The sequence below is a fragment of the Thunnus maccoyii genome, chromosome 13 (genome assembly GCF_910596095.1).
Source record: "Thunnus maccoyii chromosome 13, fThuMac1.1, whole genome shotgun sequence".
Lineage (NCBI taxonomy): Eukaryota > Metazoa > Chordata > Actinopteri > Scombriformes > Scombridae > Thunnus > Thunnus maccoyii.
The window spans coordinates 30,740,702-30,754,524 of record NC_056545.1 but is presented as its reverse complement, the minus strand read 5'-3'; the positions used below and the strand labels follow the sequence as shown (position 1 = coordinate 30,754,524).

General features: G+C 40.8%; 1 protein-coding gene across 15 annotated transcripts in view; it reads left to right on the top strand.

The window, feature by feature from the left end:
• dlg2 (discs, large homolog 2 (Drosophila)) overlaps positions 1-13,823 on the top strand; it is a 184,484-nt gene that overhangs the window by 128,547 nt on the left and 42,114 nt on the right. For all 15 annotated transcript variants that reach the window (XM_042430975.1, XM_042430968.1, XM_042430977.1 and 12 more), the window contains one exon: positions 13,578-13,631. In XM_042430975.1, the coding sequence (XP_042286909.1) occupies positions 13,578-13,631 (54 nt within the window). The remainder of the gene's footprint in view (positions 1-13,577; positions 13,632-13,823) is intronic.

Sequence of the window (13,823 nt, the reverse complement as noted above, 5' to 3'; positions counted from 1 at the left end):
ATTTAAGCACATTTAAACAGAGGAGTGGCTTCTCACAGAGCTGTGTCAGAGTTTATCACCCAGCTGGTGAATGTTTTAGTACTATCTTTGCTTGTACTAATAATATAAAGTTGAAATGTAATAAGTGACTGTACAAGTGATCATAGGTGTTAGAGGATTCTACACTGGCAGTACTTGCTTGCACACACAAACTGGGTCTACAAGATGACACCTGTGAGATGACTTAATATACCGAACCAAACCTACAGAGTCAATAAGAGCAGGAAGATTAAGTGAAGGGATTTAACATCAAGATGGAAATTAGGTGGAAATCAGAGATTATTGTGTCAGTTTAAAGGGCTCTACATTAAGGGGAGGCATGGATTAAAATATGACAACATCATTGTAACCACTTTGTTTAGTTTTCCTTTAACAGGGTAACAGATTTCTGCATGACCGAAACACTGAAAACGTGCTTTAATCTACACTGGTATGTGTAGATACTGTGGACTTACATGGAAGTAAATAAGTTGATATACTTATGAATTTGTTTTACAGACTATAAATAGAAACACTCCACAACACATAGGGACTAACAAAAGCCTTCAGCCAAACATCCATCTGCTAATTATCTTTTCAGCCTACAACACCTAGCTGTGTTTCTTAGGAATAACTTTAATTGTAATAATGTCAGTTTGATATTTTAACCTGATTTGTTAGTGTATATGACAAAAGCAGGTAGTGTACTTGTTTCACATATCATGACTGCATTATATGCATTATTGCACCTGGTTTACATTTATTGTTGCAAACTGTAAATTGAAGTGGTAGTGAGGTAGATTTTACTCCCCTATCACACATCACAAACATACATCACAAAATTACCAAAAAGTACTATGGATTAACAGTAATGACTCAAATATTATTTTGACCAGTTTCTGAGACTCTGAAATACATTTCTGGCTGGGGGGTGGGGGGGAACATGATGATGTGTTTTCAGGTTTGAACGTTGTTTCAGGGTGTACATGTTCATGATAAATGTCAATAAAGGTCATGGATCACACAGTGCCTCTAAACCCCAAATACCGTATGTTCCTTTAAAACCAAAAGGTCATGTTGTATCTTCTTGACAGTTGCTTGTGACTAATGATGACCATCCTCCATCTTTAAATGGGTATGTGATCAAGAGCACAGCAATGCAGGAAAGCATCAGCATCCCATCATAATGAGATTAAGCACGTGGGCAAACCTGAAAACACATGGAACAGTGAAGCAAGGGTGTCAGAGATGGCAACTGAACTGGGAGGTCTGTGTTTGTTGATTTGTGCATTTGTTTCTAACTGACCAACCATCCATCCAACCATGCCCCCATCCTGCCCACACACTCCTCATCACATACACACACACACACTAACACACTCAGGCTGCCCACTGATGCTCTCTCTCCCACGGGGGCATGCTGTTTGCTGCCTCAGTCAGCTCTGACGAGGTATTATTCTCCATCACTGACTGTTGTGTGGCTGTCGCCTCTGGTAGATGGAATGGGTAATAATAACGCCCACACACATACTAAAGCATCACATAACACACCATGTGATGGCAGTATGGTGTGGCGTAGAAAAACTCTCCATTGCAAAAGCTTTTTTATATCACAGCGTGGAAAGCTGTCATGGTGACATCATCTGCACATGAGAATTCACAATCTATACTCTTATGTGTACGTTGTTGTGTTTCAGACACCGTGAGGCATATGGCTTTTCTTTCACATCACAGATGATGTTGATGCTAAAGCAGCCGGATGTTTTAGCATCATTTGCTTGCAACTAAAAGCCCTGTGACCCTGATTCCATGTGACTGAAGAAGTGAGGGAGGTGGGAGTTCAGAAATGCGGTTTCTGATCACATTGAATTAGTATGCTTCCAGTAACGTTAATGCCTAAAAACACACGCTTCCTGTTCACCGTGCTCTTCAGCTGTGAGATTGGGTTTGGAAAGCTTGGATCAATGTGAGGATCAGTGGTCTGTGGGATTGATTGCATTTTTGTCTTCTACTTGTGTGGTTCTCTGAATCCTTGAAGAAATAGAAGATTTTAGAAAGAAAGAAAGAAAGAAAGGAAATAGTGTATCCACTGTGGCATGAAGTCTCGGCAGTCGTGTATGTAACGTAAAAAAGTATTTATTGGAGGTGGCTGACATTAAAAATATTTTCATCTATCAACCCATTCATTATTATGGTTCTTTAGGAACCCTTTCTCACACCCTGAAGAAGGCACAGGACCATACATGACGGCTATTAATGTGTTAGCCCAACTCACTTAGTGGTTGTCCTTCTTTTTCGTTTTTTGGTGTCTTTATTACTCACTACTCACTCACTGCTTTTTCTTTTGTATATATAAAGCAATCCCAGATACTCTACATTTCGAATCAAAGATTTCTTTTTGATTTACCACTTGTCAATTATACTGTAATATATAGCTATTTTAAAGCTTCATTTACTTAATTTTTGGGAGCAGAAGAATTACAATATATATTATGTTATTGTCCTGCAAAGTTGTTATGTCAAATATATTAGCAACTTGTTCCTATTTTCACATCCAGATGGCACAGAGCAACAGTATCACTCATGAATATAAGTCTAATATTTACTCTGGTTTAGCTCTGCTTTGGTTTCCACCAACTCCTGATGAACATATCTGGCTCTTTAGTTGCTAAATGCTCTGCTATGTTCACCAGCTAGTCTCTAACTTTGTGTCTGATGTTTGGTGCTGGGCATGTATTGTCCACTGGGTTGATCAGAGCTGATGAGAGTGGTGTTTGCAGGGCACAAAATTGAAAATTGTGAGCGAAAAAGCTCAGTGGAGCTGAGGGTTTTGGCATTATGAGCGACTCCTTTCTCATTACATAGAAGAAGATGTTTGTGATCCTTTGTTAATATAAAACATAAAGATTAGAGCAGCATTAGGTACAGAACTTAGACCTCTTAGATGCAGCCACTCCCACAATAGCAGTCAAGGGATTTGTAGTTCAAACCTCCATTGCCTCCGATTCCCAGCAGCACCGATCATCAATTGTTTCTGCCTGGAGGTGCGGATGCTGTCAAGCAGCTCTGCTAGTTGACTCGTTTATTGACAGAGGGCTGGCAGCCAACACACAGACAACTCTCTCTCTCTATCTCCTGCTGTTCTTATCTGTCTCTCTCCATCCCATCATTCTCTCTTATTTATCTCTCTCTCTCTCTCTCCCCCTTCTCTCACCCCCATTCCTTTCTCACTCAGCTCTCCCCCCTCCCACTCAGTTTCACTCTCATCCAGTATCTCGCCCTATCCCTCTCTATCTCTCTCCCCTCTTCCTCCCTCCCCTTTCTCTCTCTCTCATTTATCGTTCTCCCACTCCAGAAGCTCTGACACACACACGGTCACACACACGCACACCCTCTCTAGCCCGTACAGTTAGCGCAGCCAGCCAGTCGGTTCATTCATCATTCATTTTGCCAGAGCGAGCAACTTATAGAACAGGCAGGACCGTGTCTCGTGTTTGATGACTGTACCAGTGAGCCTACAGAAGAGGAACAAAAAGAAGCAAAAGACAAATTGTTGAAGTAAGCAGAGGTTAGTGTTTTGTGGCAGCAGCATGACTGCTTACCTGAGCAAACAGCAGAGTTGCTTTGCAGACCTGGATGGAAGGGGGGACTGTGGGGAGGTGCCATGTTCCTTCAGCTGGCATCATCAGCACCCCAACAGTCACCACCACCATCACCCATCCCAGCGGTACCATTATGGATCTGTCCCTGGCGGTGCCACCCTCCCCCGAAGGGGGGCTCGGACGGCAGCCTGGCATTTGGACAGCACATCCTCTAGGAGCCCCAGCCGCTTGGCGGCAGTAAGAACCAAGGGGGGGAGCTGTGACCTGTGGCCCGCTGACTGTGGCTGCATCCAGAGCTGGCAGGAGCCCTATCAGGTAAACCCTGCTGCTATCAGAGAACATTAGCAGCTGTTTCATGAGGAGCAGCAAGCTGTTGGACAGATTTGCCTGTTTGTGACTTCTGTGGTTACTGTAGAATCAGGATACATTATAATTGAGGAGATTTTGTTGTTGTGCTTTTTGATGAAGAGAGCTAATGTTTGGCTGGTACATCACTTTGTCAATGGCAGTATTAACTTCTATCATTGAGATTCTTTCTTTTCTCACTCAGCAGCTTAAGAGGTGTCCATGTGTAATCCTCATGTAAGGAGCTGCTAACCAACCTAAACAAATTTCATTAGTTTCAGTGAAGAGTGTCACAAACTGCAGTTTCTGAGGTTCTTCCATCAACATATTATATATTTGTGCATCATTGCAGTTTAATGCCTCAAACCTTAGTCCAACCCTAGAGGAGAAATGCAGGCAGTGTAGTTTGGTTTTCTGTCAGGGAGGATCTGGAAGACGCCAGACCTTCCTGTTCAGGCTTGTTAAGATGCTACAGATCAGTTTTATTGATTTGATAACCCTGGTGATGGTCTCATCTTTTTCACCTTTAGCATCCAAGCAAGGCATCTATATGCTGTATGTCATATCATATCCAGAAATAAATTGTGAGAGCATTGTGTGTGGGGACTAGAAAGCACTTTTTGTGTTGTCTCTCAGTACTGTGACTTAAAGGATGGTATCAGTATTTGTGAGTCAGGTCAGAATTGCCTCATTTTATCTGTGAGGTTTGCTTTTGTGAAAGATGCCTCAAATTGTGCCTTTTATCATTAACTGACATTTTTGTTACCATGTGAAAAATGTAGCCAAGTCATATTTCCAACACAGACAGCTGTATCAAATGTGGTTAGCGACACATGTTAGTTTGAAGTGGTCAGGGACTGTCATGGGTGCATCAATCCCAAAACCTGCAATATTAAAGCTTGCAACGTGAACAATCTTAGCAACCAGACTACACACTGTGTGCCAAGCATGAAAAACTATAAGGCTTAATAGGGAAGTCAAAGCACAAGGACAAAAGGTGGCCTCCCCCTTTTTCAGCACTTGACACTCTTATTTTAGTTGTTTTTGTTTATTTTGGTCACAACCAGTAGTTTCCAAATAAAATAGGAAGAAAAATCGATGGCTCTGAAGAAATTGATTTTAAGGGTGACTGAATCAACCGTGTCTGCCATGAGTTAATCTAATCACAAATCAGAGTGATGAACCAGGCTGGTAATCTGCATCTGATTGCCAGAGCAGAATTATTTCTTGAGAAGACAGAGACGTTCGACTCTGAAGTACTGAGAAAAATGTGGGTGTGGCAAGACATTCACAAGCTGCCATTTAATGATTTGCTCAATGGGCTATCATTGGCCAGGTTTTCCTCTTGAAAACTATTATTTAAGGAACAAGCTTACTAAATGAGCAGTTGAGAAATACAGGTCTGTTGTGCTATGCTGCTTTGACGATAACAGTGACTGAATTTGTTATGAAAGCTTCATGAAATCTTTTACAGCCATGGTGTGAGGCATCTGTGGCCACTGTTTTCACTTCAAAAAGTATTCTGCCACAAAGGACTTATTCTAGATTACTTGGAATAAATGAAAGTAGAATTTGGCAATTAGCAAAAGCAGCAATGCATTTAAAATGAAAGAGAACTAGCATTGATCTCTTGGATGTGCAGTACAAAATTCATCATCATTGAATAATTCTATCCAGTCGCCTCTTCGTCAGCTCCGCAAATTTATGCTCTTTACCTTTATTTTTACAATATTAATCGTACTTTTTGTGAATAATATTAGACAATGATAACATATGACTACAAGTCACTCATCAGGATAGGGAAATGGTCAACTCACAACTTTGTAAACTCTCCTCCTGCCAACTCTGTTGCCTGGCTGGTCAAGGTTTTCAAATGTTAACATCAGAATGAACATCAAGGAAAAAGGGTGGGGGGGTGAGGGGGGGGTGGGAAAAACACCAGCTACGATCCCAACCACATAGTCAAGCAAGACCATCTGCTGCAAACATGGACAAGTATAAAGCAGCAGCCTACAACGTAAAAAAAAGGGACTACTGGAAGAAAGTGGAACTACAATGCCAGGAGGGCAATCCCAGAGATATGTGGCAAGGTCTAACAACTATGACAGATTACAAACCCAGCTCAGTGGTGAGAAAGGCAAGGCAGAGAATGTTTAACCTCAGGTGATTGAGGAAATTCTGGGTATACCCTCAAATATTGAGGAATTCCTACTCCTGCACCATCCAAAGTGTCCTGACAGGGAACATCACTGCCTGGTACGGAAGCAGCACTGAACAAGACCACAAGGCCCTGCAAAGAGTGGTTAGTAAGACTGAACATACTATAGGCGGTGCTTTACCCTGCCTTAAAAATATTTACACCAGACCTGCGAGAATAAGGCTAGGAGAATCATTAAGGATCCAAATCACCTGGATAACTGTCTTTTTTCTCTGCTGCTATCAGGAAGGAGGTACCAGATACACCAGGCCAGCACTGAGAGGCTCAGAAAGAGTTTCCACCCTCAGGCCACTAGGATCTGAAATGAAAATTGAAGGAGCTGGCAGGATTACATTTCACTGTGATTGTACCTTATATGATTACATGTGACAATTAAACTTGATTGACAGATTGATTGATTGATTGATTGGCATGGAGACACTTTGAGTTACACTTGATGCATGTGTGCCCTACATGTATGGATACATTTGAACAAGACACATTTTTTCAAAATTTTATCACATAGAAATGTTGCCCACAAAACAAATAAAAAATGATAAAGGACATAACGTAAATGTCATATTGCCCTCTCAAATATTTTTTTGATTTTCTAAAGATACGTCTGTATGCATAGGAGTGGGCAGCTCTAATGGTGATGCAGTGTTCCTCTCTACAATAACTGTGTGGATGCTTGGTATTAAATATTCTCTGCGACAGGCTCAATGAGCAGTCTGGAGGACTCACTTCATTACTGACATTATATGTTTTATGTTGTTGTATTGAGGACGCTGCTTTACTCTTTATTATCTTCATTATCTTTTAAGAACTCATCATGTAAGGTAGTTGTAAATGTGTAAAACTGTCTCTAAGCAGTGAAACATCTGTTCCCATTGAAGCTACTTTTTATTAGCAGAGCAAAATGGATCTGTATTTTCAGAGGAGATGACATTTGAAAATTAACAAGGGCTTAATGAGTGGTCAGCATGTGCTGTCCTTTAGAATTACACATATACAAAAGTGATGTGCTGCGAAAGCAAATCATTTGCAGTTGTGATTGTGGATTTAATTGCTGGGATGTGTGGTGTTTGTGCAACCATAGCACGAGTGAAATTACCTCAGCCAAGGCCAGTGGGAGGTAATGGGAGGCCATCCATCATGTAGCTGAGGGAGAGGGAAGGGTGCCAGGGGGAGGGGCGGCAGTCAGCAGTACCTGTTCTATAGCTATTGCACTGCCTTTGAAATATGGCAAGCTGGACAATAGTATAAGCTGGAACACAGGGATCCTGATAGAGGGAAATGCATTCATGCTGTGTTGCCTGTGAAAGCAGACATATGTCAGACAGATTGTAGTAGTGAGAGGCTATAAAGGCAGATTTTAATGGAAATGTCAAATTTGAAAGTTTTATTGTCAGAATCTCTTTACAATATTGAACCTGTTCTCATTCATTTTGTTCATTTATGTCACAACATTTTACTTTCCGTTGAAGAGATAAATGATGAGTCATTATTTGAAGATAAATTACCAGTATCCAATTAGACCCTGCAGAATCCATCAATATTATCCCTGCTGGCCAGGAGTATGCACAGATGACCCTCCTGTTTAAACTAGGGCATTCACAACTGCTGCATCTTAAGGTCATCAGCTACTCACAAAAAGTAGTCGAGATTTGATTAATTGCAGAAGCTATATCATAGTTTTTGTCACCCAATAACAATGATCAACTCCCATCAAAAAGCTCTCAAATACAACCAGTAAAGGGTTAACTACTGTATGCGGGACTAACCTGGGGGTAGGTGAAATAGCGAAGTCCTTGATTGGCTCTGAGAGGCTGTTTAAGAATGAACCGCAATCTGATTGGACTAAACTCCCAGCAAGCTTGTCTGAGTAGGAGATACTGTTTGACTACAGTAACAACGCAACTGCTGTCTTGCAGGGATAGTGGGAGTCTTTCCTTCTCTAAATACCTTAAATTCTGTTTATTTAACTTGGCATAATGAAGAAAATGATTCTTCTAACAAATCTATGTTCAAAACAACCAAAGTTATGTCCAACTTCGGTCGTTAGATGGCCATCTCAAAAGCTCTGAATAGCCTATTTTGCATTATGATTACATGCTCAAACCGTTTGAAATACAAGATCAACCTTGGATTTAACTTTGTTGCAATCTCACCAATAAACACGTATGTCCACAGGTTGCGATAAGTTTACAAATGTAATGGTTGAGCTGTCAGATTATGAACATACATTTTACCCAAATGACTAGTGTAAAGAGAAAATACAATTGGCTAGTTAGGGTAGCCTCACGTACGTATATTGCAGCTGCTCTGGTAAAGTATTTCCACACTGTTGATTGTAGTCAAGCACTGGGATGTACAGCCATGTTTCTTTCTGCCTCTGGCTCTTGCTACGTGTCTTCTGTTTTAGCACCCCACACTGCACAGTGTTAAAGCCACACATGACAACAATAACTACTCACAGCGCCCCCAACTACATATCTGCTCTAGATGCATTGCCACCATGCTAAAACCACAGATGAAACATTAGTCTAAAATAATGCACAATGTTGACTAGTGGTTTTGATAGTCGACTTGTCAACTACTCTGTGAAACCTCTAGTTTGAACATAGTTGCACTCTCTTTGTAGGCGTCTGTTGTCCTGTAGTTGAGCTTATCTGTCCATTTCCATGGCACTCCTCCATCCTCCTTCCCCTTCACTCTAACCATACTTCTAAAGCATCCACATCTCATATTGTGTTGTTGACTATTTTTACATGAGATGTCAGTGAATTATTGATACGCTCCCCTGTTTTCATGAGCCACTATACATAGTGTTGCCCCTGAATTATTGAGCAAAACTCAACAAGAGCTCAAGAGATTCAACTGAAGAGGTAAAAGCAACTCACTCTGTAACATCTGAAGCATCTGATGCTGCAGCATTGCTCTCTGCAGCTCAATGACTATTTTCACAATAGGACACAGGGTTCTACACCCTCCTCATCATCCAGTTAGAGCTTTGTTATGTTCCAGTGGAAAATTTCTGTTCTCTCTAGCACCGGATCAGAGTGAAAGTGTCTAGAAACTTAGAAGAGAAAACACAATACAAAACATTGTGACAACTTGTACTCATTAGATTCCAATAAAACACAGTCCACATGTTTCAGTTGAGTGTTTGTTGAATGATATGCATAAGAAAGTAGGCATGTGGTAGGGCGAAGAAGAGCTCCTGGCCTGAACCCATCAGAAAGCTGCCCTCATTAATACAACACCATGCTCCAGCTTTTAGTTTGACTGTATGCCATTGAACTGTGCTGGCAGAATTCAGATTAATAATTCAATATTATTACACTATATTATATATACACTGTATACACAATATTATCCCTTCAGCTTCATGGAAGCCTCTTAACATATCATGCACAGTGTTGCCATGCTGCTGGACCGCTGGCTTAATGTGCTGTGCTTTTTGAGGCGTTTGATCACGTGGTGATGTTAGGAAGCATGAAGAAGAAGAGAAATGAGCCTAAGTGCAGTTAAGCATGCCATTTATGTGCTCAGTTGAGTGGCCATTACCTCTCGGGGGTCTGTGTGTGCATACATGTGTGTGTATTCATAGTGGCAGTGGTATCCATGTTATTTGCTACTGGGTACTGCAGGGCATAATAGTTCATAGAATTGAAAATGTGTGAAGTCTCTACGTTCTTATTGTAGTCTTTTGTGTTTGTGTGAGTCTTTTTGGCTTTTTTCAGCTTGCTGTGACTTTCCAAAGCTATGCTGTAGAATATTAAAGGCCACCTTTCTTCACTGCAGTGCAGGTCACAGTGCTTCCATGCGTTTGCTGCTGGCGAACTGACAGGCACAGGTCAGCAGAAAGCATCCAGTGATAGGAATAAAATGAATGACAGATCCTTTTGATCTACAATTGGATAATTTTAGATTCCTGCTCTCTGGCATAATAGAAGGAGATTTGCTGTACAAGAGCCGATTTGTTTCTTTCCCTGTTTCTGTCCTCCTGTAATAGGTCCAGAGACCAGTGAGGCGACATCCTTCCTGGACACTACCTGCATTGCAGAGGAGTGTCTATGTGTTCTGTACTTTATGTGTATATGTATGTTATCTGCCTGTGTTTGATCAGACATGTACGGTACATAAATGAATGAATATTTCTGACAGTTAAAGACTGTTGTGGGCTGCACATGGTGTTGTTTTAAGTCAGAGTTGAGTTCACTGTTAATGTCCTCTCTCTCTCTCTCTCTCTCCCTCTCTCTCTCTCTAAGAGCGTCTGTGAATTCATTCATATGATTAGTGTCCGTGCACGGCAAGCAGAAGCATCTTAATCCTCCTCATCATTCCTCTCACAAACACCCTTTTCCTTCAATCAGTGATGGCTTCAAAATCCTGTGCAGCCAGCCAACTGTAATCTTTCTCTTTTTGTTAAATTCACTGACTCAGTCATTCTGTCTCTGTGATGCTCACACTAACACACAATTAAGACTCACATATTTGAATGAGCCACATTAAACTAATCATTCACATGAATGTAAATGCTTCAGGGTTAAGCCGGGGGACGCAGTGTATTAATGGGAAACATTGGTGTTAAATGTAGAATCTATAAGTCCTGTACAATTACTGCATCATATATATATGATGATGCTCAATAGAAAGTCATTTTTCCAAGAAGGTAAATTGTCTTTAAATTGCTGTGGTGGAGAGAAATAACAGCGTCATTATTCAATTTAGGATAAGCCAGCTCCAATACTGTAATTGGATTTTCTGTTCTTATCTGTTCTAGGAGTAGAGGATATAGCAGAAAGTTACAGGACTACAGCAGACCTTCAACAAACCAGGATTAAAGATCACCAGGGAAATGTTAAGACCAAAGAGTTCACTCTGTCATCTCTCTCTTCCAATAAACAGTGATTTCTACTGTAAAATATCTGCTTTAAATCTCATTTGGATCCACTAATCTGCAAAAATGCTGATTAATTGATTTGAGCTCACTTGGACAGCAGAATCAGACCAAGCGTGAAAATATGTTGATGGAATAATTTTAGCGATCGGCACACTGCATCATTCATTCGACTTGAAAGTGATCATTTGTGCTAATTAACCTTCTGAGTGTGTGAGTAATTCTTGCTGGAGACACGGGTAAAGTCTTCCTCTGTTATCATTGTAACATTTTGCGTATTCAGTTTGGCTTTACTTGATGTAGCAGTCTGTGGGTTTCTTATGTGTTTTGTTTGTTCTTTCAGTTTTGGGGGTTCTGTCTACACCTACTGAGGTAAATGCTCATTACTGAGGTGTATCTGAACTACACGTCTCACAGTCAGCTGTCAGTCAAACAGCAGCTCCTCTCAGACTTTTTTTGCCGGATTAATGTTGACGACACTGATGAACTAACCAGTTCTTCTTTATCAAAGCATACAGTACATACAGTTCATATGGCCTGGCGTTCAGCTCTGATTCAGCCTAGCCTTTACAGACACTGCACATAAATGCAATCGCTCAACAGCCTATTATTTACACAGTTATCAGATTATGGTTGTTTCTGAACAGTAGCTTTTGTGGCCTTTTAATAAGCTTTAACAAGGAGGTAACGTACTGTGAATCACAGCTGAGCTGACAACAGCGCTCAGTCACAGTGAGACGCTCCACTACTAAAAGCTACTGATTCTGTCAGTGACAATGATGATTCAGTATAGCCACTTCACTGTGAAGATTTGTTCGTACATGTACTGAACACCTATAAATCTATCAGTTATGCTTACATGGCGACAGAGCTGGTTTGTGTGTCTGTAATTTAGGACTTGTGTGTGTTGGTCAGGAGTGGTTCTGTGTGTGTGTGAACATTCTCAATCACAAGAAGAAATTGATAACAGGATTCTAAGTGTAAAAATGTGCATACGTATGGCTGATGACTGATGCCCCAGAAAAGTAAATAAAATCACTTCCTGTTTACCCCGAGGAAATTCCACTATCCACTAATTGCAGCAAATCTAAAAGCTTTCATCCTCCTGCATTAATTCCATTTTATTTAGGTTGTATTAGCATAGTGTTAATCTACCAGTAATATAGAGGAGAATCTAGTCCTGCACAGAATGTTACCCACACTGCCCGGTCATGAAACCAGTTATCTAAGCGGTATGAAAGCTTTGATGGAGACATGAGTGGACAGCTGATGACATGTGCTGTTGCTGGACTGATGACCGAGCATACCGTCTCGTCTTTCACAGCATCATGTCAGTCAGGTTCACAGCAGGTACATGGACTGTAAGGCACTCTTACATTACACAGTAGCAGTGACATAAATCTGTGTGTGTGTGTGTGTGTAGAACATACAGTGTGGTAATCCTTTTAGTTCATGATATCGCCACATGTGAAATATGTTTACAGACTATGGCTTATAACAGGATTAGGTACAAAGATCTGCCATTATAGTGCTGCTCTCAGCTTTTACACACAATATGATATACTAATTGATATGCATTACATTCTTGTTTATTCTAATTATTCACGGGAGAATGATTAGCCCTTTCTTTTGTTATTGCCCTTGTTTGTTTGAGTTCTATTCATCTTGTGGGGACACAATCAAAGGCTGAATTTCAAAGGAATCTCAAAATGCATCCTTGAGCATCATCTTTTGAAGTGAGTCTCATACATTGGGCTTGTTGTTTAGGTACTGTAAACTGATGTACGCTCACCGCTCTTGTGTTGTGGCCAAAACACAGAGAGTTCCTCTCTCGGGAGTCCTGCCTTTAACCATCTGCTCAATTTCTACACGCAATCAGGAGAAAGCATTTTGTGTGCACTGTGTGACATTGGTTTCATTTCATTCTGCACAATTTATGACTGCAATATTATTACCCAACTGGAGGTCAGAATTCCAATATAGGATATAGACCAAAGAGCTGTGCAACAGAGCCATAACATGTGCAGAGGAAAGACATCTGGAACCTAGAAGTTGTTAGTTTAATACGTTTTAACAGTCTCACCATCAGTGTCTGTAAAATCTGACATTTACAAACATCCAGGCATTGATGGTGCATTTTAGCATAAGCCGGGGTCCTGTATGAATCACAATATTTGAGTGTCTTTGGTGTCAGTAAGGTGTTAGAATTGCGTAGGAGATGCATGATAAAAACATACTACATCCACTTGTTTAAGAGCCGTGTTCTCATCCCTCTCTCTTGTTAAAGTCATTCAGCTATAATAGCTGTGTCAGAGTGTTGTGTACGAGAGAAGGATGTTTATAGTGCCATCCAGCAAATGGAAGTCTGTTAAATTGTTGATGATACAGAGATCCACAAGCCTGTCCCCTGGATACATTCATGGAAAGTAGGACAGTGGTGGGCCTTGGCATCTCTCTATTACTCAAGTCTCACCCTTTTCTTTCCCTTCTCTCTTTGTCTCTCTTACAGGCCAGCCCTGCTCCGATAATCGTCAACACAGACACTTTGGATTCAGTTCCTTATGTGAGTTTGAATTTTTGTGTCTTTTTTTTAATGCACCTATTAGTCTTTTTCAGTAGAAGATCAATACTTCCAGCAGATTAAAGCACAGTTGAGTGGAAGCACATTAAAAGTAAGAATGGTTCTCTTCCTCTCTGCCCTGCTACTGAGTCTGAGGTGAGATAGCATGTGTGCTGTATTAGTACAGTTTGATGC